General features: G+C 41.0%; 1 protein-coding gene across 1 annotated transcript in view; it reads left to right on the forward strand.

The window, feature by feature from the left end:
* The window catches only part of Ccdc150 (coiled-coil domain containing 150), a 91667-nt gene that overhangs the window by 37301 nt on the left and 28462 nt on the right, over positions 1-25904 (forward strand). The window contains exons 13-15 of the mRNA XM_052749453.1: positions 559-672; positions 6016-6099; positions 8879-8986. Of these exons, the coding sequence (XP_052605413.1) occupies positions 559-672; positions 6016-6099; positions 8879-8986 (306 nt within the window). The remainder of the gene's footprint in view (positions 1-558; positions 673-6015; positions 6100-8878; positions 8987-25904) is intronic.

Genomic DNA, 25904 nt, shown 5'->3' on the forward strand with positions numbered 1-25904 from the left:
CATTTATTGTCTTATTGGTCTTCTGCTTGTCTACTCTTGCTTGTGTTTTTGTGGTGCAGTTGTGTGTGTATTTTCTGGGTTTTGTCTTTTTTTGGGTGGGTGGGGAGGTGGGGAGGATTTGGGAGAAGTTGGGGAGGGGGAAAGCATGATCAGAATATAATGCATAAGAAATTTTTTCACTAAAAACAAAAAGTTGAAATAAAATATAAATAACTTGTGTTTTTTTTTGTTTTTGTTTTTTTTTTTTGTTTTTTCGAGACAGGGTTTCTCTGTGTAGCTTTGCGCCTTTCCTGGATCTCACTCTGTAGACCAGGCTGGCCTCGAACTCACAGAGATCAGCCTGGCTCTGCCTCCCAAGTGCTGGGATTAAAGGCGTGCGCCACCACCGCCCGGCCTAAATAACTTGTTTTAAATACCCTAGAGCTATCAGACTCATCAAAATCCCACTCTTTGAGAAGGGAAACATGCACATAGGTTACTTTCCAATTTCCAGTTCAACTGTTATTTTAAAATAAGATTTCTTTATTTAAAATAATTTTTCTCCTTTTGTTTTCAAAGGCAGACATAAATGTTTTGAACCAAACCCTACAGACTCTAACGGAAGAAAATAAGCATCTGAGAGAGAAATTGGCTTCCCTTGAACACCACAGAGCCACTTGTGACTACCATGGGGTGGGTATAAAAAGGTCAGTCTATAGGAGGAAATGAAGACAGCTATAAAAGATTGTCACAAGTGATCTGTAACACTGACAAACCCAAGTGTACCTGGTATATTAAAATACATCCTTTTCTGTAAATTATGAGGAAGAAACTGTATTTTTTTTTAACCTGTTCTTTCCCTCCATTGAGCAGTCAGTGATACGTGTGATGTCTAAAAGCCGTTTGATAAGGTCCGTACATTACAAATGAATGATGTTAGTTCTTACAGCATCTCCAAGTGAAGAGGACTTAGAGGCTCTTCTAGGAAGCTAGTGCTTTTCCTGTGTACTTGACTATCTAAGAATGATGAGTGCTGCTTTAGAGCATGTGAAGAAGTTCTTGGATTTCACAGAATACCCAATGTCCTTTTCAGTCTAAGGTTATTTTTTTTCCAAACCCTGTCACAACTTGCTTATTACTTCAGCTCTGAAGAGTTACATGGACTAAATCTAAATCTTTTCATGTTTTCATGGCTTTTGAGCCAGACTGCCTTGCTAGCAATTTTGCTTCTGCCTGAGAGGATATTTAGTCACTCGGATCCTTGGCTTCTTAACCTATCAAAATGAGGATAATAATACAATTGCTATAAAAGGTGTTGGGGGATTAAGTTAATACGTGTAAAGCATGTAGCAGGTAGTTTTAGCATTTTTAAAGTCTTAGTTTCTGGGCTGTTGTGGCCAGCGGGAAGTCTGTAGTGCCTGTTGGGGAAAGGAAACCCATTAGCTGGGACTCCTTGTGTGATCTCAGACCAGCCTTCTCTTACTCCAAGATTAAATATCTGGTCACGCTCTGCGTGTTGTCCAGACCTCTGCTTGGTCTGTCCAGTTGTCCGGAAGACTGTGTCTGCTGCCTGATTTCCTGAACCCACACCACTTCCAGGCCTGCGGCCTCCTCCGACTAGTGTAGATCTGTCAGTTTTTAGTCAGTGTTGATTCTTTCCTGTTCTTCAGACTCTTGCTGTTTAGGGTCTCGTGGTGCTGGCTTTCATCTCGGTTCTGGCCTGAGTTTGTCCCTACCTAGAAACTTTCCATCAAACCATCAGGGAAGTGTTTCAGTGGACATATGAGTCTCAGGATTTGTTTTATCGATTTTGCAGTATCATTAAAACTATTGCTAGTCAATGCTAGCAATGCATTTTTGTTCTTTGGGGCTTAAAACTTAAGATTCTTAATAATGGGAAACTTGTAGTATAATCCCTCACCAGTCTTTAGAGATAACATTTGGAGTATATTGCATCTATAACATCACAGACTCGAAACTAGACAAACTTGGTTTTAGACCCTGGTTCTATTTGCTATGTGACCTGACCTGGCCTGCAGCATTGAGAGGATTTTCCTTTTCTGTGGGACTCACCTGGCATGCTTTGTATAACAACTTCTTACCACACTGACTAGAAATTGACCTGTTCATGCATTTGTCTTCACTTTCTAACCTCGTGAGAACAGTTGCAATCTACTTTTACTCCCATGATTAATGCATGAGAGAAGTCATGTCGATCTTGCCAGGCCCCAGGGTTGTAGGATTGAGTGTCAAGTGCCTATCGCAAAGCTTAGCATGCCTTGTGCATGAATAACATTACTAATATTTTCCCCCACCTTCCCTTGTTTTAGGTTGCCCTAGTTGACTTTTCTATTGCTGTGACAAATAGTGATAAAACATTTAACTATAATAATAATAATAAATATAAACATATAATAAAGGGTGATAAAACATGATGACAAAAGCACCTTGAGGAGGAAAGGGTTTATTTCATCCTAACAGTTTACACTTCCATCATGAAAGGAAGTCAGGGCAGGAGCTCAAGGCAGGAGCCTGGCGGTCGAGACTGAAGCAGAGGCCAAGGAGGAACGCTGCTTCCTGGCTTGCCCCTTTTGCTTTCTTATACAACCCAGGACCACATGCTCAGGGGTGGCTCTGCCCTCAGTGGACTGAGCCCTCGCACATCAATCATTAATCAAGAAAATGTGCTATAGACTTGCCTAGAGTCCAGTCACATAGAAGCATTTTCTCAAGTGAGGTTTTCTCTTCATAGACAGGGTCATCTTGTATCATGTTGACAAAAACACCCAACTAGCACAGAGGTTGATTTCTTCCATCTCAGTTTTTAGCAATATAGAATTGAGTTGATCACTCCGGGCACTTACACAGGAGTCACAGTAAGAAAAGGGTCACAGGGAGGAAGTCATCCTTCCTGAGCCCAGGTTGAATGACTATCTTCCCACTTCCCTGGGGTTTAACCATAGCTTTCTAAATAGAAGCACCTAATATAAATAAAATTACCTATGCATTAGGACTTTGATGAAGTAAAATTAAACAATTGCTTAAATACACTATTTAATTTTTTACCTTTTGTTGAAAATAGATTTTCTCACAAAATATATCCTGATTAGGGTTTCCCCTCCCTCTCCTCCTTCCAGTTCCTCCCCACCTCCCTTCCCATCTGGAACCCCATAAGAACATTGAAGTGGAATTAATAATATATACGCAGAGGACCTGGTGCAGACCCGGGCAGACCCTGTGCTTACTGCTTCAGTCTCTGTGAGTTCATGTGAGCTTTGCTCATGCTGATTTAGGGGGCCCTGTTTTCCTGGTGTCCTCCATCCCCTCTGGCTCTTCCACTCTCTCCATCTCCTCTTCTGCAGGGTACCCTGACCTCTGAGGGGAGGGATTTGATGAAGACATCCCATTTTGGGCTGAGTGTTCCTTCAGAGGTCTCCTACTGTCTGCATAATGTGTGGCTGTGGGTCTCTACATTTGTTCCCATCTGCTGCAGAGGAACTTCAAGGATGCTATCCAGCCTGTGGATAACTTTGTGTCAAAATTAATTCAATCTGGGGTTTTATTTTCAATCTGTACCCTGTTTTAAGTGAATGTATACTTATAAAGTAACGACAAGAGATATCTCACGGATTTTGTTTACTCTTCTAACAGCTATTGTTAACTTTCTAGCGCAAGAAGGATCTAGGTTTAGTTTCCAAAACTGCAAGAAAATACCTTACAAAAAAATTCTGGCTATTTTTCTCAGCTTCCTGTCACTGTCAACATAAGAAAGTATCTGGATTTGTAATTTAGCTGTTTCCATCCATGGTTACTTGGACTGCTGCTTTTGGGCCTTTATAAGGAAGACCGTCTTTGTGGGGCGTGTGTGGCAGAGGGGCTGCTCTCCTCTGAAGAGACAGAGAGGCCCCAGGACCTTGTTCAAAGGGCACACTCCAGTGTACTAACATCCTCCCACCAGGCCTCCTCACCTCTTAAAGGCTCTGCTGCCTCCCAGTGGTACCCATGGCTAGTAACCATGCCCTAAACACAGCCTTTGTGGGGTACATTTCAGATCTGAGCTGTGCTACTGTTCACCCTTGCTGACTTAGCTTTCTTAAGGTAATCTTTTTATGATTCTTTCCTGATTTTCTAAAGTACTGTTGTTTCCATGTGCCAAAAGCTATATATTCTAACAGTCTGAAAACTTGAATATTCTAAAACTATATATTCTAACAGACTAAAAACTCTACTATTCTAAAAACTTTTGTAAATCTATATATTCTAACAGATACTGTCCTTTTTCTTTGTATGGCGTTTGTCAAGTAATTCTCCAGTTTTTGTCTTGATCTCTGTTGGTAATAGTCTTTATGATAATGCCAAGGTTATCTAAGCAAACACTAATCTTGTTTGTGTTCTCCACAAGTCGGAGTCTTCATTTGAGTGATGTTAATTTATGTTCTTCCATTATTTAAAGTGCAGGGACTATCTGATAACCTGTAAACAGGAATTTAAATAAGTATCTAACATTTTATTAACTTTTTAAAAATTAAAATATAATTACATCATCCTCTCCCTTCCCTTCTTCCCCCCAACTCCTTCCATGTGCCCTCCCTCAAACCCCCCCATCCCACCCTCACACCCTCTCAAATTGATCAGTGGCTTCTTTTTATTTGATCATTATTGTTTCATTATATATATATGTATATCCATAAATATGTAAACATAGCCCACTGTGTCTTTGTAGTGTGTCTGTGTGTATTTGATTTAGGGCTGACCACCATGCACTGGATGACCAGTTAGCGGGCTCCTTCCTGCAGTTCCCCCTTTCTCAGCAGTCTTGTTTAGGTGTGAGGCCCCATGAGAGCTCCCCTTTCTGCGTTAACGTCTCTATCGATACTGTCATTGTTCAGGTCTTATTTAGACAACCATATTGTTGAGGTATTATGAGTATAGCTTCCCTGTCATTTCTGGGAAACATAATCTTAAAACAGATACCATGTTCTCTGCCTCTTACAACCTTTCTGCCCTCTTTTGTGGTGTTCTCTGAGCCTTAAGGTGTAGGAGTTGTGTTGTAGATGTATCCTTTGTGTCTGGAATCCCCTAAATCCATTGAACTCTACGTACAGCCGATTGTAGTTTTCTGTAACAGTCTCTGTTGGCTGTAAAGGGAAGCTTCTTTGAAGAGGGCTGAGACCTGCACTTACTTGTGGTTATAAGTTTTAGAATGTAGTTAGGAATCATGCTGGTCTAGGAAAGTGGTGGTGATGCTTCTAAGACCCATGACCTCAGTAGGTCTGTTGGCTGACTAGGTTTCTAGTACCAGGCATGATTTTCATCCCATTAGTGGGCTATGAATCCAGCAGACTGCTGTTGGTTACCACTAAGATACGTGTGCCCCTATTTTACTTTTAGGGATATCTTTCCATGCTTTTTGTTTTTATATTCACGGACATCACACACACATGGATATGACTGTTTATTGCTCCCCTTTCTTGGCAGCTTACATAGTACTTTCTGGTGCTCTCATGAAGCTAAGCCACAGGAAGGGGGCTTTCTTGTTTAGATCCAGCTTGAATCTTTCCAGTGTGTGTCCAAAGTATGTGGTGTCTTCAGCAATAGGTACTTACCTTCAACTTCTGAGAGGCATTTTTAAAGCTGTGATAACTATAGGTTCTTCTTCAGCCAGAGGTGTGGTCATTGTTCCTAAAACACTGAATGGTCTTCTTCAAACAACTTAAAATCACTATTACAGCTCACCTGATCTGGGTTGGAACATATCCACGACGGTTTAACTAGCAAATCAACAACAAACAAACAAGAATGCAGTACAAATAACAAGACACTCTGGACTCTTAAGGCCTGTGTCTTCAGTAGCTGGCTCTGTACATGCTGCCTGTCAGCAAAATGATATATTGTCTAGGGAAGGTCTTAGAGGAGAGTAAGTTGCAAGTAGTGTGGTATTCTCTACAAACAGCAAGGGTATTAATGCCTGTTTTAAAAGGGAAGGGGCGTCATTTTGCCTGTGAAAGATAATGATGTGTGTGTTTGCTTTATCAGTTTGCTCAGCAGAAAGTGGAAAAGGCCTTGGAAAAAATTACTGAGAGTAAAAATAAACTGGCCTATGAAAAGGGGAAACTCCAGGTATGAGATTTATCTTTAGATTTTTGTCTGATGTTTAAAATAGTGATTGTTGGATTAAGGATTGTTGAACTTCAGAAAAATCTAGCTCTGTCATTTACTAACTCTGTAGCCTCTGAACCTCCCTAAGTTTATTTCTTCATTATCGTTCAAGTGACTTCTGTTCATAGATCAGTAGTATAATGGTGAAGCCACAGTCCATTCTGTGACTGTCTGAAGCCTTAGTACAGCCGTTTATGCATGGCTGTTCTGTGAGAATATAGAGAGCCTAGGTGTTGTGAGTTTGGTGACTATTTGTAACACACTCTTTGAAAACTGGCCTTGCGAGGCCACAGATTGGTTCTGTTGTACTGAGTGGTGTGGCAAGATTGTGAGTGACTGTGAAGAATAACAGTTTTGTCCCCATGGTGCCCACACAGCAGGAAGCTTGCCTCTGATATTGCTGAGCCCCACTTAGACCAACCCCAGTGGAAACACTAACCACTAGTTTGGGAGTCCTAAATCTTAGTTGCACATTAGAACCAGATGGGATTTTTTTAAATCCCAGCAATAGGAAATGTATATTTACTATTCTTTTTGAAGTACATCCAATTAGAAAAAGTAGATTGGAGGACACTTAGAGAAAATGATATGTGATAAATAAAAAAATAGGTAGAATTTAGGATGGTGGACTTAAATTCTGATTTAATTGCTTGTGTTGGGATTACAGTCACAGAAAGATCTTTCAAGTTTTCTGCATGCTTACATTTTTTCATAATACATAAGATAAAAATTCCCTACTATGATTGTAATCCCAACACAAGCAATTAAATCAGAATTTAAGTCTTAGACTCAATACTTTGTAAATCTCCCCAGTTGAAACCAGGCATGATGGAGTACACCTATAATCCAAGCCCTCAAGGGGAAGAAGCAGGAGAATGGTGAGGCCAGCTGGAGCTTTAAGATCCTCTCAACAATAATGAAATATGCTCCCCAGATGACTTGTGTAGTCATAGGTGAGGACAGCTGGGTTAACAGTGTGCAATAAGTCCGTTTGGGCTTAGGACTGGACAGCTGATCTGCTGAGTAATCTCACTGTAGGCTTGCCAAGCATGTCAATATTCATCTTTCCCTCACATTCAAGTTAGCAGAAAAAAGGAGGCCCCGAGCTGAAAGGCAAACTGAAAGGCAGTTGACATGAGTTATGCTTATGGAATGATCCTAGCTTCTGTCCTCAGTGCCACAACCCAAATGGTAATTAAAAAAGGGTATTTCTAACTCTACAGCTCTTTTCAAGTTCTGAGTGAACTACCACTATAGATGTGTCCTACTTCATTTCAGTGTTATTATATATACTAAAGATACCTGGGAAATGTAATGAATGAATATTTGTTACAATGTAAACAGGTTAAAAGAGGGCTCTTTTAATGTTTTGACTGTCTCATAATTTATACAGTATTAATATATTAGAGTTATAGGTAGTTATATATATACTGGAGTATATAATATATAATAAACACTGATTTTATATATAACATAAATTCAGACCAATGAAAACAGTGTGAGCGTGTGAGCATGGCCTAAGATCCTGATGTTCCCAAAGTCACTGATGAGCTAACCATAGTGTGGCTCTAAGGCTCAACAAACCGCCAGACCTGAGGGGCAGGGTTCATTTGCTTCTGACCGCTCTTCTGTGCTCCGATTTTAAATACTCTGAGTAAGAATGTCTACAAATGAGAAACTCAGAAGGCCAAGTCCCTTCGCTGACAGTATGCTGCTAGTAAGTTCCAGGGCATTCCATTGTTCTCAGGGGCTACAATACCACAAGTCCTCAGGAGGGAGGATAAGTGATTTTATCCCATAAAATAGTCACTTTATTTAAGAACTCATAGTAACCCTTCTGCTTCTGCTTCTGCTTCCTAAGGACTAGGACTCAGATAACAGGTGTGTACCACCATGCCTGGCTTTAGGAGTTAATTTTCATATACAACTCAACATGTAATGTAGCTTGAGAGTTTTCTCTCCAGGTCCCGACAAGCCCTGGCAGTCCCTTAGCCCACTTATAAAATAAACATACAGACGCTTACATTATTTAAACTGCTTGGCCATTAGCTCAGGCCTATCATTGTCTAGCTCTTACTCTTATATTCAGCCCATTTCTATTAATCTATACTTTGCCATGTGGCTCGTGGCTTACTGGTACCTTACATCTTCCTTGTCCTGGCAGCTCCAGCAGTCTCCCCCTCTGCCTTCCTGTTCTCTCAATTCTCCTCTCTGCTTGTCCCGCCTATACTTCCTGCCTAGCTACTACTGGCCAATCAGTGTTTTACTTATTAACCAATCAGAACAACACATTTATTTGCCATACAGAACATCCCACAGCAATGTAAGAATTCTACCTTTTCAACTTTCCTAGTTTTCTTTGAGCAAAACAAGACTGTCTTTTTTTTTTTTTTTTTCTGTAGATTGACACTTCTAATTATCCACATTAAGAAAAGGTTTTGAATGCCAGGTACTACAATTCACTCAAAATTGAGATTTATCCACAGGACATCTCACTGTTTTATTCATGATCATGTCCATTTGGATTTTCCTTAGGCCATAGAAATCAAAGTGTTGTCTTGGCACATTTACACATTTGTAGCCTGCCTGTGGCATCCAGTGAAGACAGAATTGTTTGCAAGGTTAGAAAAGTGGAGGATTTTTTTTTCAAGTTTCAAATGTTCTTTATTTTTTTTTAATTTATGACCTCTTCTTCCCTTGGAGATCAGGCTTACTCATTCTTGTTCTGTTTTCCTTGCAGACAAAAGTTAAACAGCTGGAAGAACAGCTGCACTCTTTCAGTGAGACCAGGCTGCAGAATGACCATCTGCACAGACTGAACAAGGATTTAAAGGTCAGACATGCTCAGGTACGATGTCGCTGCAGAGAGCAGGTTGCCGTCAGGAGCTGGTACAGTGCTGCAGGGCTTACGGTGTGGCTTGATGTCTTTCTCCCCACCTCCCCAGACAGCCCTGGGAAGGTGAATGCTCTCTCTTGACTCAGCTTAAGCTGCTGCTGAGACAGAACTAGAATGATCAACATGCTTGGTGTTTATGTAGCATTCGTTGAAATTTGTTGCAGAATAGAAAGCTTTGCCTTTCAGAAGAAAAGGTTTTCCATGACCACTCATAAGGAGCATCATTGCTGTGAATGAAATATGTTCATGGGTTTCATAAGCTAATAGCTTTTTTAGTTCAAACCTTAACATTTTTTGGCAAATGTGAGGAAAGAACAAGTATCTTTGCTTTTTGAATTGTAGGCAAACTCAGAACTGAATGCTAGAAAGGCATATCTGCAACAGACAGACGCTCACCTGAAAGAGGTATCGGTAGTAAAGGGGCTTTCGTGTCAGTGTGGTGCCTATAGATGCTGATACCTGATGTAGGTCACGTAACATTTCAGGAAAAGAGTAAAGTTAAGCAAGCAAAATATAGAAAGCACTTAATAAAGAACTTAACCCATGAACATTTTACTGAAAGAAAACAATTCAGTTCAGTGATTACAAGTCTACTATATATGCAAATTAGGTCATTGTAAAAATCTTGGACTCTGAGTATAAACAGAAAGTGCTGTCTGTGACTTTTATGTACATAAACCGCCAATATCCATAGTGCTAGAATGTCTTCAAGTGGAATGCCCATGGAGTTCTAACTAACAGACTCTACTGATGAATGGTGAGGTCACAAAGTTGTAAAGAGGCCCTCATCAGATATACTCTCCTGAGGAAGCTTGGGCTGTAGCCTGCTTCCTCACTGGGTCATAGACAACAGTGTGATCTTTTCATTCTTGACAACAAGGAATACATTTTCCAGCTTCTTCCAGAACATTCTGCCATTTCTCTTACTGAAGTGGGTACTCCTTGAACAGTAAGTCTTAGACTTACTTGGTGACTGGAGATGCCTCCAAGAAGAAGGAAATCTCCAGAGAGGGCCACGTCTTCTAAATCCCTCGAAGCGTCCCGGCTTTATGTCGGTAGTGGAAAGGAGAAAGCTCCAGCAGTTGCCTTGCCCACTGTTAGTCCGAACTCCACACGCCGAGTGACCTTTGCACCTGCCTTGCCTTCTGTGAGAGTGTCTCAGGAGATTGGAGACTCCAGAATCTCTCTAAAGACTCTTTTGAATGCTATTAAAACCATGGAGGGAAGGCTGGAAGGCAAAATAGACATTCTTGCCTCAAGACCTTTATTAAGTGAAGAATCATCAAATTTTCTTAAACAAGAATCGGTAAGTGAAGACACACATTGAATCTTAGGGAAATTTCAGACTTATATAATAATTTAGAATGCAGTAACAATCTAGAAACATGTTTGACTAGAGTAACAGGGAATTTAATATCTCACCAATAATAAAAACTGGCTGCCACATAATTTTGTTTGGATTATAGGAAAGTTGGTTTAATAACAACTGACTTTTCCAAATCAAACTTTGATATTCTAAAATTCAAAATTTATGCTTAATCATAAAATTTGAATTGAAATGCTTAGCTAAAGAAAGATTGCTGTTAAAATAGAAATATATTAATCCAATAAGTCCCACAAATTGAACATTTGGAAATATTTTTAGAGAAAACTTGTCAAAGCATCAACCTTTGCTTGATATTTAAAAACAATAACTACCATACCCTATTTTCCAAAGATGTATTTATATATTTTCAGTAACTATTTTTGCTAGTGGAATAGGGAACTCAAGAGTGAATCAACTACCAAACAACATCTACTAGAAATACTCAGTCAAAAAAAAAGGGGGGGGGGTCTGGAGAGATGGCTCAGCGGTTGAGAGCACTGGCTGCTCTTCCAAAGGTCTGGAGTTCAATTCCCAGCACCCACATGGTGGCTCACAACCACCTGAAATGAGATCTGGTGCCCTCTTCTGGTCAGCAGGGATACATGTATCAATAAATAAATAAATCTTTTTAAAAAAAAAAAAAGAAAAAGAAAAAAGAAATACTCAGTCTTTGTAGTGGTTCAAGGGCTTATGCAAATGTCAGAAGCTACCAGCTTGTGCGCTGTGTTTATGCGGCTCGCTGTATGTCACACACACTTCAGTAAAGCGTTGTAGAAAGAATTATATGAATTATTACCTGAAAAAGGTTGCCCTATTGAGATCTTCACCAGTTTTGAAAGGAAAGAAGCAGGAAGGCAGTGGATGAGCCTGTCAGGGAATGGCTGGGATTGGAGGAGCAAGTATAAAAAGGGGTAAATACTGGTGGACCAGCTCCGCAGGCTGCTTATCCAGGACACACAGATGCTCGTGTGGGATGAAATCACACACAACTCTGTATGCACCCCCCCCCCCCACACACACACACATAAATGAAGGTTAGAAAGAAATCAGTTGAGTTCTGTAACCTGGGTGGTGATTGTGACAGTTCACTGGGTTGAACAGCAGGACATTCTGTGTACTATTTTGTAACATTCCGGGGACCTATAGTTATTTTGAGATAAAGTTTTAGAAAGACTATCATGTAAAATAGCATGCTTATTTGAAATTATTGTGCAGATCTATGAAAACTGTCCCATACTTACAAAGTTCTAGTGTTTATGCTTTTGGATTTTATTAAATCAATAATCCATTTGTGTTTCATTTTTCTCTTCCGCTTTATCCCGTCGTCTTCCACCTTCCTATTTTTAGACCCCTTCCTTCCATATGCTACTAATTATACATTAATTTTATATTATTTAAGTTTAGATTTCACATATCACAGGAAGTGTAGTATTTTCCTTTTTCAACGTGGCTTATTTCACTTATATGATGCTATCCACTCCCATCTGTTTTACAACAAATAGCACAATGCGTTATGAATATATATACCACATTTTCTTTACCCATCTATCTGCTGTGGGGATGCAGCCTGGTTCCACATCTTACTATCATGACCACTGCTTCAGTATTGTGGATGTGCAGGTATCTCTGTGGTTTGCTTAGATTCCTTCATGTATACACAAAGGAGTGTTGTGGAATATCATTTTAACTGGGCAAAGATGTGTTGCATTTGTTTGTGCTGTGGAATATTTAACTATGTGAAGGTATATTACATTTGTTTCTGCTGTCTTTGTTAACTATGTAATGATGTGTTGGTATTTCACCTTGCCTGCCTAAGGCACCTGATTGGTCTGAAAAAGAGCTGAATAGTCAGTAGCCAGGAATAGAAAGGATAGGCAGGGCTGGCAGACAAAAAGAATATATTGGAGGAGAAATCTAGGCTCAAGAGAGAAAGAGGAGAGAATGAGGGAGAAAGATGGGACATGCCTGGGACCAGAAGCTAGGCAGCCGCCAGCCAGTCAGCCAGGCATGAGGCAGCAGGAAAGTGAGACATACAGAGAGAAAGGTAAAAAGCCCTGAGTTGAGACGTAGATGCAGAGAAACAGGTTAAGTTATAAGAGCTAGCAAGAAACAAGCATAAGATAAGGCCGAGCATTTATAACTAAGAATAAATCTGTGTTGATTTTGGAGCTGGTTGTGACCCAGAAGAAAAAGCCTGCTACACAGGAGTGGTAGAGTGGGTTTTAATTTTTCAGAGCATCCATGCTGCTTTCCACAGTGGGTGCACTGTTTTCATTCCCGCTGGCAGTGTGAAAGGGTTCCATGTTGCTGCCATTTTCTCTTGGTGATGGCCATTCTGACTGGGGTGAGATGAAATCTTAAGGAAGCTTCAGCTTGCCTTTCTCTGATGACTGAGGGTGTTGAATAGTTTTTTACACACTGATTGCCATTTTTATTTCTTCTTTTGAGAACTGTATGTTCAATGCATTTGTCCATATATCAAGTGATTTGGGGGTTTCTTGTTTATTTTGAATCCCTTATAAATTGTAAACATTAACCCCTGTCATTGCTGTAGTTGGCAAGGATTTTCTCATTTTGTGTGCTGTCATTTCACTCCAGTGAGGGTTCCTTTACTGAACAGAAGCATTTTAATTTCTTAGAGTTCATTGGTCAGTTCTTGGGATTATTCTGAGCTATTGGAGTGAGTCCTTTTCATAAAGTTCTTGCCTGTGGCTGTATCTTTATGTGGGGTGGGGGAGGGGAGAGTGCATGTGCCATGATACATGTGAAGGTCAGACAGAGGACACATTACAGAGTGGGTTCTCTTCTGCCATGTGGGTCCTACCTAGAGTCTAACATGGGTCAAAAGGCTTGTTAGAAAGTACTTCTACCTGCTGAGTCAACTTGCCAGCCCCATCCCCGTGCTCTGTGTGTGTGTGTGTGTGTGTGTGTGTGTGTGTGTGTGTGTGTGTGTGTGTGTTTTATTTAAATTTTTTTTGAAAATTTGTACTGAGTATTGTTTACATTGTTTTTACTCTTCCCTCTAGCCTTCCAACTCCTCCCATGCCTCCACTACCACTTCCTCCCAAATTCATGACCTCTTCTTTAATTATCATTATTACATATGCTTCCATAAACACAGCTTGGTGAGTCCATTTGGAGTTCTTGTATGGACATGTGTTTAGGACTGACTGCTTAGGACTGCGTACGTTTTCAGTTTCTACTCTTGAGAAGACTGATTCTCTCTGAACAGCCATTAATTGCCTCTGTCTTCCTCTACAAGTGGAGCCTTGAGAGATTTCCTCCCATCCACTTTGGCATGTCAACCAGTATTGTCACCGTGCAGTTCTTTAGGTGACCACAGTATTTGAGTTCAGTGTCGTATTTAGAAGATAGCGTCCCACAGCAAATGCCATGGCTCTTAGGGTCTTTCTGCCTCTTCTGAGGTATTCCCGGAGCATCAGGTGTAGGAGCCGTGTGGTAGTGCATCAGTTGGGATTGGGACCTCACTGTCAATTGTTATCTGCATGTTGACCAAATGTGGGCTTCTGTAGTGGTCTCTCACTAGTGTAAAAATAATATTTCTTGGTGAGAGGTGAGGTCTACACTTAGCTGTGGGTATAATACTGTGGGATAAGTATTTAGAATGTAATTAGAAGCTATTCTGCTTGATGGAAGTGGCAGTGGTAGTTTGTTTCTCTCGAGAATCCATGATCTCATCAGCTGGGAGTCGGCTCTCTTGACGTGCTTTCCCATGTTTTCCTCCAGCAGTTTCAGAGTTTTAGTGTTCAGCTAAAGCCTTTTGAGTTGATCTCTGTACACATGGAGCCGTTTGGATCTGCTTTCATTCTTCAGCATGTGTAGATCCTGCTTTCTTAGCCTCACTGGTTGAAGACTCTTGTGTTCTCATCAATGTATGTTTCTGTCACCTTTGTCAAAAATCAGGTGATTATGTTAATTTCTTGGTCCTCTGTTTTGTTGCATTGACCCATATGTCTGTCTTTGTGGCAGCAGCATGCAGTTTATAATGCGGTAGCTCTGTAGTATCATTTGAAAACAGGCATTGAGATGCCTCCAGGTATCTTTTTATTTCCTCCAGGACTACTTTGCTATCTGGGATCTTAGGAGTTCACATATGAATTTTATATTGTTTTCTAGTTCTGTGGAAAATACCCTAGAATTTTGATGGATAATATGGGAATGTGCAGATTGCCTTTGATTAGATTGCTGTTTTTATAATATTACTGATCTGTGAACATTGTCAGTTTTTCTATCTTTTAGTATATTCTTCAAGTTCTTTTTTAGAAAATGTAATCTTTTAATTTATTGATTGGTTGGCCTTTTTTTTAGACAGGGTCTCACTATGTAGCGCTAGCTGGCCTGGAACTCACTGTGTAGACAAGACTGGTCTTGAACTCAGATATCTGCCTGCCTCTACTTCTGTGTGCTGGGATCACTAGCCTCTACTTCTGTATGCTGGGGTCACAGGCGTGGACCATTGCTCCAGCTCAGTTTCGTTCTTTGGTTTCTTGTAGCTTGAGTTTTCCTGCCTGACCTACAGTCAGGACAAATCTCTCTCACCTGTCAGTCCCACAGCTGCTCAGACCCAACCAAGTAAACACAGAGACTTATATTGGTTACAAACTGTATGGCCGTGGCAGGCTTCTTGCTAACTGTTCTTACAGCTTAAATTAATCCATTTCCATTAATCTATACCTTGCCACATGGCTCGTGGCTTACCGGCATCTTCACATGCTGTTTGTCATCATGGCGCTGGCAGTGTCTCTCTGACTCAGCCTTCCACTTCCCAGCTTTATTCTCCTTGTCCCGCCTATACTTCCTGCCTAGCCAATGGCCAAACAGTGTTTTATTTATTGACTAATCAGCAACACATTTGCCATACAGAACATCCCACAGCAGTTTCTTAAATTTTTCGTTGTAGATTTTGCATCCTTGGTTACATTTATTCCTAGGAATTATTTTTAAGCTATTCTAAATAGGATTTTTTTCCTAACTTTTCTCAGGGTGTGTGTTCATTATTGACACATAGTCACTGGTCTTTATAGGTTGATCTGTGTCCAGGCATCATGTAGATGGGGCTCTCCGATATGAGGGTTTTGGGGTGGGATCTCTGTGGTCTTTAGGTCTAAAGTTTCTTGTTGCTGTGAAAAAGCAGCCACTACAGTGAGGGTTTGTTCTTGTGCAGAGGCTCAGGGGCAGTCCATTCTGCCAGGGAAGGCATGGTGGAGTCCTTACAACAGGAGGACAAACCTGGGAGTCCTGGGGACCAGGATGCAGAGAGCAGATGATGCTGGGCCCTTCTTTCTCATGCAGTCTAGCCCCCCAGCCCCTAGGATGGTGCTGTCCACGTACAGGGTGGGTTTCCCTCAGCCAAACCTCCTTCCAAACACCCTCACAGACGTGTACAGAGTTACGTCTAATAAGTGATTTGTGTGTGTGCATGCATGTGTCTGTTGTGTTCGTGTGGGGGTGGGGCACACGTGTATGTTCATACACATGACATGTAGAGACCAGAGATTGATATCTGGTATCTTCCTAATCTTTCTCCATCGTAGTTTTTGAGACAGAATTTCATGAGACTTAGAGCACATGGATAGGCAGGGTGGCCAGGTAAGCTCAAGGGATTGTCTAGTCTCTACGTACCCAGCCTTGGGATTGACAGTACACACTGCCACACCTTGGTTGTATGTGGTGCTGTGGATCAAACTACATGCTTGTGTAGCACTTTCTATGTTATCTTCCCGGTCCCATAACTCTAAATTTGGCCAAGTTAAAAATGAAGGTTAATTATGTCATGCGATTGATTATATTGTCTATAAGCAATACTTATTTGACTGCTTCCTTTCTTATTTGTATCTCTTTTATTTTCTGCTCTTGATTGTTACTCTAGCTAAAACTTCAAGCACTGTCTTAAATAAGAATGGAGTATGTTCACCTGTATGTCATTCCTTATTTTTCAAGAAATTCATTCCATTTCCCTCATTTAATGTAATATTCACTATAATTTATTATATGTTATGTTGACATATTCTCTCTATACCTGGCTCTTCAGGGGTTTGATCATGTAGGAATATTGAAGCTTGTCCACCTTTACTCCATGTATTTGAGTGACCATGTGATGTCTGTCCCTGAGTCTGTATGCTGTGTCCCGTTTATTGATTATGTTTAACCATCCTTGTATCTTTGTAGTTAGAAACCAACTTCATTTTTGTGTATGGTATTTTTCATGTGTTATTGAATTTGATTTGCAAGTGTTTTATTAAGAACTTCTGTATCTGTGTTTGATCAGGGAAATTGGTTTATCCCTTTGCTTTTTTGTTATGTTAGGCTTTTTGGTTACTTTTTGAGACAGGCTGGCCTCAAGCTCACAGAAATCAGTGTGCCTCTGCCTCATAAATGCTAAGATTAAAGGCATAGGCCACCATGCCCAGCTTTTATGTGTTCTTAGCCAGTTTTGTATGAGGGTAATACTGGCATTATAGAAGGCTTTGGTAATGTTCCTCCCATTTCTGTTCTATGGAATAATTTGAGGAGCATTGGTATTATTTCTTCTTTAAAGATATGGTGGAATTTTGCAGTAGTCCTTCCCTTCTGTGTTTCTCTTTGTTGGGAGAGTCTATATTGCTGCTTCAACCTCCTTGTTCATTAGAAGTCTATTTAATTTTTTCCTGTCATCTTGAATTAATTTATATGTTTCTAGAAATTTAACCATTTATTTATCCATGACTTATTTATTTATTCATTTATTTATTTTTGTTACTGTTATTGTTTTTGAGACAGGATTTCTCTGTGTAGCCCTGGCTGCCCTGCAACACACTTCATAGACCAGGCTGGCCTTGAACTCAGAAACCTACCTGCCTCTGCCTCCCAAGTGCTGGGATTAAAGGTGAGCATCACCATCTCCTGGTTTATCCCTGATTTCTTTATACAGCTTTTTGAGATGTAAATTTCCCAAATATTCCCTAATGGTCCTTAGTATTTTATTGATATTTGTTGTAGTATCTCCCTTTTAACCCCTTATTTTATTATTTTGGCTTTTGATTAAGGGTTTGTACATTTTAGCTTTTCCCAAGAACCAACACTTATTTCATTGATTCTTTGCATTGTTCTTTTATTTTAGTGTTCCATTTAATTCATTTATTATTTCTTTCCATCTGTTGCTTCTGGGCTTAGCTCAGTTTTGTTTTTATAAGACTTTGAGTGTTAACAAGGACTAAGAGGGTCCAGCCCCTCGATAGTCTCCTCCCAGGGTCCGGGAAGAATCTACAACCAGCTGATAATCTAATCTTTGATGATAAGAGATGAATCTATGTACACGAAACTCCTTAGTCCATACACTTTATTATTCTGAGTAGTTCTCTCTCCACACAGCTTCTATTCTGCTCTCATGCCTAGCTCCTTTCTTGCCTGTCCCCTCTAAGTTCTATCTTAATTCTCTCATATGAGTTCTGTCCCATCTAGGTTCTCATCCATCTAGTTCTTTCCCTTATCAGCTCCTCTCCCATCTCCTCCTCTCTCATGTTGTATTTTCCCATCTTGTTCTTCCCCATCTGGCTCTTCCTCATCTTCCATCTTGTTCCTCTAGTTCTCTCTTCTAGCCCTTCAGTCTAGTTCTTCCCATCTAGTCCATTCCTCTCCAGTTCTTCCCATCTAGTCCATTCCTCTCCAGTTCTTCCCATCTAGTCCATTCCTCTCCAGTTCTTCCCATCTAGTCCATTCCTCTCCAGTTCTTCCCCATCTAGTTCATTCCTCTCCAGTTCTTCCCCATCTAGTTCATTCCTCTCTAGTTCTTCCCCATCTAGTTCATTCCTCTCCAGTTCTTCCCCATCTAGTTCATTCCTCTCCAGTTCTTCCCCATCTAGTTCATTCCTCTCCAGTTCTTCCATCTAGTTCATTCCTCTCCAGTTCTTCCCATCTAGTCCATTCCTCTCCAGTTCTCCCATCTAGTTCATTCCTCTCCAGTTCTTCCCATCTAGTTCATTCCTCTCCAGTTCTTCCATCTAGTTCGTTCCTCTCCAGTTCTTCCCATCTAGTTCGTTCCTCTCCAGTTCTTACCCATCTAGTTCGTTCCTCTCCAGTTCTTACCCATCTAGTTCGTTCCTCTCCAGTTCTTCCCCATCTAGTTCATTCCTCTCTAGTTCTTCCCCATCTAGTTCATTCCTCTCCAGTTCTTCCCCATCTAGTTCATTCCTCTCCAGTTCTTCCCCATCTAGTTCATTCCTCTCCAGTTCTTCCCCATCTAGTCCATTCCTCTCCAGTTCTTCCCATCTAATCCATTCCTCTCCAGTTCTTCCCCATCTAGTCCATTCCTCTCCAGTTCTTACCCATCTAGTTCATTCCTCTCCAGTTCTTCCCATCTAGTCCATTCCTCTCCAGTTCTTCCCATCTAGTTCGTTCCTCTCTAGTTCTTCCCCATCTAGTCCATTCCTCTCCAGTTCTTCCCATCTAGTCCATTCCTCTCCAGTTCTTCCCATCTAGTTCGTTCCTCTCCAGTTCTTCCCATCTAGTCCATTCCTCTCCAGTTCTTACCATCTAGTCCATTCCTCTCCAGTTCTTCCCCATCTAGTCCATTCCTCTCCAGTTCTTCCCATCTAGTCCATTCCTCTCCAGTTCTTCCCCATCTAGTCCATTCCTCTCCAGTTCTTACCATCTAGTCCATTCCTCTCCAGTTCTTCCCCATCTAGTCCATTCCTCTCCAGTTCTTCCCATCTAGTTCATTCCTCTCCAGTTCTTCCCATCTAGTCCATTCCTCTCCAGTTCTTCCCCATCTAGTCCATTCCTCTCCAGTTCTTCCCCATCTAGTCCATTCCTCTCCAGTTCTTCCCATCTAGTCCATTCCTCTCCAGTTCTTCCCCATCTAGTCCATTCCTCTCCAGTTCTTACCATCTAGTCCATTCCTCTCCAGTTCTTCCCCATCTAGTCCATTCCTCTCCAGTTCTTCCCATCTAGTTCATTCCTCTCCAGTTCTTCCCATCTAGTCCATTCCTCTCCAGTTCTTCCCCATCTAGTCCATTCCTCTCCAGTTCTTCCCCATCTAGTCCATTCCTCTCCAGTTCTTCCCATCTAGTCCATTCCTCTCCAGTTCTTACCCATCTAGTTCATTCCTCTCCAGTTCTTCCCATCTAGTCCATTCCTCTCCAGTTCTTCCCATCTAGTCCATTCCTCTCCAGTTCTTCCCATCTAGTCCGTTCCTCTCCAGTTCTTCCCATCTAGTCCATCCCTCTCCAGTTCTTCCCATCTAGTCCATTCCTCTCCAGTTCTTCCCATCTAGTCCATTCCTCTCCAGTTCTTCCCATCTAGTCCGTTCCTCTCCAGTTCTTCCCATCTAGTCCATTCCTCTCCAGTTCTTACCATCTAGTCCATTCCTCTCCAGTTCTTCCCCATCTAGTCCATTCCTCTCCAGTTCTTCCCCATCTAGTCCATTCCTCTCCAGTTCTTCCCCATCTAGTCCATTCCTCTCCAGTTCTTCCCATCTAGTCCATTCCTCTCCAGTTCTTCCCATCTAGTCCATTCCTCTCCAGTTCTTCCCCATCTAGTCCATTCCTCTCCAGTTCTTACCATCTAGTCCATTCCTCTCCAGTTCTTCCCCATCTAGTCCATTCCTCTCCAGTTCTTCCCATCTAGTCCATTCCTCTCCAGTTCTTCCCATCTAGTCCATTCCTCTCCAGTTCTTCCCCATCTAGTCCATTCCTCTCCAGTTCTTCCCCATCTAGTCCATTCCTCTCCAGTTCTTCCCATCTAATCCATTCCTCTCCAGTTCTTCCCCATCTAGTCCATTCCTCTCCAGTTCTTACCCATCTAGTCCATTCCTCTCCAGTTCTTCCCATCTAGTCCATTCCTCTCCAGTTCTTCCCATCTAGTTCGTTCCTCTCTAGTTCTTCCCCATCTAGTCCATTCCTCTCCAGTTCTTCCCATCTAGTCCATTCCTCTCCAGTTCTTCCCATCTAGTTCGTTCCTCTCCAGTTCTTCCCATCTAGTCCATTCCTCTCCAGTTCTTACCATCTAGTCCATTCCTCTCCAGTTCTTCCCCATCTAGTCCATTCCTCTCCACTTCTTCCCATCTAGTCCATTCCTCTCCAGTTCTTCCCCATCTAGTCCATTCCTCTCCAGTTCTTACCATCTAATCCATTCCTCTCCAGTTCTTCCCCATCTAGTCCATTCCTCTCCAGTTCTTACCCATCTAGTCCATTCCTCTCCAGTTCTTCCCATCTAGTCCATTCCTCTCCAGTTCTTCCCATCTAGTTCGTTCCTCTCTAGTTCTTCCCCATCTAGTCCATTCCTCTCCAGTTCTTCCCATCTAGTCCATTCCTCTCCAGTTCTTCCCATCTAGTTCGTTCCTCTCCAGTTCTTCCCATCTAGTCCATTCCTCTCCAGTTCTTACCATCTAGTCCATTCCTCTCCAGTTCTTCCCCATCTAGTCCATTCCTCTCCAGTTCTTCCCATCTAGTCCATTCCTCTCCAGTTCTTCCCCATCTAGTCCATTCCTCTCCAGTTCTTCCCATCTAGTTCATTCCTCTCCAGTTCTTCCCATCTAGTCCATTCCTCTCCAGTTCTTCCCCATCTAGTCCATTCCTCTCCAGTTCTTCCCCATCTAGTCCATTCCTCTCCAGTTCTTCCCATCTAGTTCATTCCTCTCCAGTTCTTCCCCATCTAGTTCTTCCATCCTCAAGTTCTCTCCCCGAGTCCTCCTCTGAGTATCCTTATCCCTCTCAGTTCCCTCATCTCTCAGGTATTCAGTTATAAAACCAAGCAATAGAAATCCTCTGGCTGAGCAAGGTCACCAGACTTGAATTCTTACAGGGTCATAAAGGCAGATGAGAGTTTTCCTCAGGGAGTGACCATCAGGCTTTCTTTTACAACCCAAAAAGGGGGTGGTAAAGGAGGAGGTCAACTGAGAGCTAATGATCGGTTAGTATATCAAGAAAAGGGGATTTATGTGCTCAGTCTAGAAGTGATTAGGTAAGAAGATAGCAGTCTATAAATGTTGGTAAGGCTGTATAAGAAGGGAAGGTCTCAGCTAAAATTGCACAAGAAATAAAGCTATCCACCTGACCTAGGTGTTACCTTAGTTCAGGAGATCATTTGCCCTTGGATTCTTGATAGGTATTTTAGATAAATACACTGTTAGGAGTTCTTGGAAGCACACATAGCATACAAGAAAATCATTGTAGGAACTAGCTAATATATATACAAAAGCTAAACTATCACCAAGACTTCTTAAGCCATGGCTTGACCTTCGGAAAGGTCCGTGACCTTTCCAAGTGGTAGCTTTTGTCATAGTAGCTGGATTCCATTACATTTTCCTGAAGCCTGCAGCAGAGTGTATCATTAGATTGTTTGGGAGCACTCTGATTTCTTACTGTCAGCACTCACACTATAAGTTTATGTATAAGAGCTGCCTTAACACTATCCTTATTTACATAGCTTGTCTGTTCATTTGAATCTCAGGTTTAAAAAAATTAATGTCCCACTGGTTATTCAAGGGTAATTGTTTCTGTAGCTTCACTGGCTATTGATTTCTGGTTTTATTCTAGTATGATATGAGATAGAAAATTATTTTGATATTTTTTTTGTTGCTGTTAAGACTTGCATTATCACCTAAAACGTCACTGATTTTGGAGAGGGTTGCACAGGATTCTGTTATAGTATAGATTTTTCCTTGGCATGTAACAGTACTATCCCATCCTGAAACAGATGCCTTTTCCTGGTAATCATACCAATAAAATAAACAGAAAATTACAGGGACAGCCGGCTCTGTGGAAACTATAATGGAGCTATTTCTATTCTCCAGTAGAAGAGGCAGGGAGGGCTGTAAGACTCATATCTGCTAACACAGCCACTATTCCTTCCTGCCTCCCAGCTACGTGTGATCTTGGGAAGGTTCTAGATGAGGGCACATGAGAGGTGAAAGATTAACTGAAGACAGAACTCTGGTACTGATTCAAGGGGGTTATTATCATGCCAGCATAGGACTTTCCAATGATACAGATGTTTTTGAGTCATCCATACACCTTAAAGTAACACCTAACCTATGTTTCTGTAAACCCACTAAACTCAGTGATTCCAAGTTGGACTAGGTAGAGTAACTGTTTTGGTTTTCCATTGGTTTCCTATCTGGAATTAATGGATGTTTGTATGTATCTCCCCAGTAAAGTCATGCACCACCTGCTGAGATGAATGCGCATTATACCACTGAAAAAGGGAATATTCTGTACATGTCTGTTAAGTGTGTTAGATCTGTGGTTCATTTTAACTCTGGTTTACTTTTTATTTCAGTCTATATGATCCTTGTATTGATGAAGAGAAATATTAAAGTCTGGACCTATCTCTCCCTTTATGTTCAGTAGTGTTTATGAAATTGTTTCATTGTTTGATGCATGTGTGTTTACAACTCTTTTATCTTCTTGATGGCTGGGTTCCTATGTTGATACCTCCAGGCCTTCTTTCTTCTGTTTGGGCGTGAAGTCTACTGTATATATGACTAGCTACACCAGTTTATTTTCTCTCTTATCTGCTTGGTGCGTTGACTTCCATTGTTCTCCTTTCAGTCTCCGTGTCTTTCCCGGGAGATGTGTTCCTTTCTTATTTATAATTCAGTCAGCTGGGTCACACATTTTAATTGTAGAGTGAACATGATGACTATGATTTTATTGGTTGTTTTTCTAGTTGGATTGATTATTGTTTATTCTTCCTTTCTCCCCTGTTCATCTTAGGGTGTTGCTGGCTCATTGATTTAGACATGGTGGATTCTGTTTTGCTTCATCCTTGTTTGTTCCTTGTATGGAATTTTTTTCCTGTGCTATCATGATTGAGACTTTTTTCCAAATCCTCTATGTTTAGGATTCCTTTAGATGTTGTTTGCATTGATGGCTTGGTTAACATGAATTATTTTACCTTGATCTTATCTTGGAATATTTTTATTTCCTTCATCAATTTTTAAAAATAGCTTTATTGGATATGGCAGTCTTGGTTGGCAGTTACATACTTTCAAGGCCTGAAATACATCATTTCATACTTTCCAGGGATTTAGGGTTTCTGTGGAGAGGCCTGATTTCAGCCTTACGTTTTACCTTTGTAAAGCATTGATGTTTTGTGTTACAATTTTTAATATTCTTTGTTCTGTACTTTTGGCATATTAACTGTAATGTGCCATGGAAGGTTGTTCCCTGGCCATGTTTATTTGTGCTTGGATATTCATTGTTTCCCTAGATTTGGAACATTTCAGCTATAATTTTTATTTTTATTATTTTTTTTAATTTGGGGAAAATCCCAGAATACTTTTTTCATTTTTTAATTAAAATTTTTATTTCATACAATATATTTTAATCATGTTTTACTCTTCCCCAACTTCTCCTCCACACCTTTATACCTACTCAACTTTATATTCTTTCTAACTTTAAAAAAAACTACAAAAAAAATGAAAATTAAAAAATCAAAAGAAAAAAACTCAAAACAAAGCTAAATGAAGCAAAAGAGCCCCCTCCAATAAAAAACCTCAGAGTTAATCTTGTGTTGACCAGCTACTCCTGGGAATGGGGCCTGCCCTGCTGTGTGGTTGATGCACCCTATGACCTTCATTGGATCAGCTATAATGTTTAAATGGATTTTCTATACTGTTAGTTTTTATTCCAGCCTCCTTGTTTTAATCCAGTAGATTTTTACACTTGATCTTGTTGTCATGTCCCAAGAGCTCTTGGAAGCTGTGGTCATGCTTATTTGTTTTCCTTACTGGTGTCTGGATGCTGTATTTCTTCACTTTCCATCATTAGTACTCTTTTTTCTTTTGTTGTACATTACATGTGTGGTATAGTATGTATATGTGTGTGTACATGTGTGGGGCCATACACACGCCCATATATGCACCTACAGAAGCCGGAAGAGGACATTAAGCATCTTCCTGTATTACTCTCTATTCAGTCCGTGAGACAAGGTCTCTGTCTGAACTGAAGCTCTCCCTTTCAGCCCTGCCGGCTAGCCAGGGTCTGCTTGTTTCCACCCACCAGTGCTGGGGTTGCAGGCATGGATAGCTGTGCCCGGCTTTCAGTGGATGATGGGGATTGAAACTCTGGTCCTCGTGCCTGCATGGCAAGTGTTCTGACCACTGAGCTCTCTCTCCAGCCCACTGATGTTCTTTCAATTATTTGATCAAATCCATGGCTTATGCTTTCATTGGTGGTTTTTATTTGAGTTTTTCATTTCTAACATTCTATTCTTTTTCAAATATCAATTTCCTTACTACATTTCTCAACCATGTTGCTGGCCTACTGACTTTATAAAAAAAATCTATGTTCTGAATTGATTTCCTTACTTCTTTCATATGTTTGTTTTTTTCTTTGAAGTCATTATTTTTTCAAAGTAGACTTTTGGATTCTTGCTCTGGCATTTAAGCCATGTCAGTCTCTTGGGATGTGGTAACTGATGAGCCATGGTCTTTGAAGGTATCTTGCTCCTTTTACATGTTTCTTGTATTTCTCTGTTGCAGTTTCTGCATTTTAGGATTGAATGTCTGTTCCTATTTCATTGGAGACTCTTCCTAGTAGCCAGCCTACTCTCAATTTCCAGCAACGCTCACTATGCAGCAGCAACTCTAAACCAAACCAGATACAGAAATAAGTTAAAAATTGGTACAATACCAGGAACCATGGGAGTGGCAAAAGTGATGTGAGTGTTGCCAGAACACTATACAGTTAAAGTGTGTGGGAAGAGATATGAGTGTTGCCAGTACACTATACAGTTAAAGTGTGTGGGAAGAGATGTGAGTGTTGCCCGTACACTATACAGTTAAAGTGTGTGGGAAGAGATGTGAGTGTTGCCCGTACACTATACAGTTAAAGTGTGTGGGAAGAGATGTGAGTGTTGCCCGTACACTATACAGTTAAAGTGTGTGGGAAGAGATGTGAGTGTTGCCCGTACACTATACAGTTGAAGTGTGTGGTAAGAGTTGTGAGTGTTGCCCGTACACTATACAGTTAAAGTGTGTGGGAAGAGATGTGAGTGTTGCCCGTACACTATACAGTTAAAGTGTGTGGGAAGAGATGTGAGTGTTGCCAGTACACTATACAGTTAAAGTGTGTGGTAAGAGATGTGAGTGTTGCCCGTACACTATACAGTTAAAGTGTGTGGGAAGAGATGTGAGTGTTGCCCGTACACTATACAGTTGAAGTGTGTGGGAAGAGATGTGAGTGTTGCCCGTACACTATACAGTTAAAGTGTGTGGGAAGAGATGTGAGTGTTGCCAGTACACTATACAGTTAAAGTGTGTGGGAAGAGATGTGAGTGTTGCCCGTACACTATACAGTTAAAGTGTGTGGGAAGAGATGTGAGTGTTGCCCGTACACTATACAGTTAAAGTGTGTGGGAAGAGATGTGAGTGTTGCCAGAACACTATACAGTTAAAGTGTGTGGGAAGAGATGTGAGTGTTGCCAGTACACTATACAGTTAAAGTGTGTGGGAAGAGATGTGAGTGTTGCCCGTACACTATACAGTTAAAGTGTGTGGGAAGA

This window comes from Peromyscus californicus, unplaced genomic scaffold (genome assembly GCF_007827085.1).
Source record: "Peromyscus californicus insignis strain IS unplaced genomic scaffold, ASM782708v3 Scaffold_21__1_contigs__length_65335640, whole genome shotgun sequence".
Classification (NCBI taxonomy): domain Eukaryota; kingdom Metazoa; phylum Chordata; class Mammalia; order Rodentia; family Cricetidae; genus Peromyscus; species Peromyscus californicus.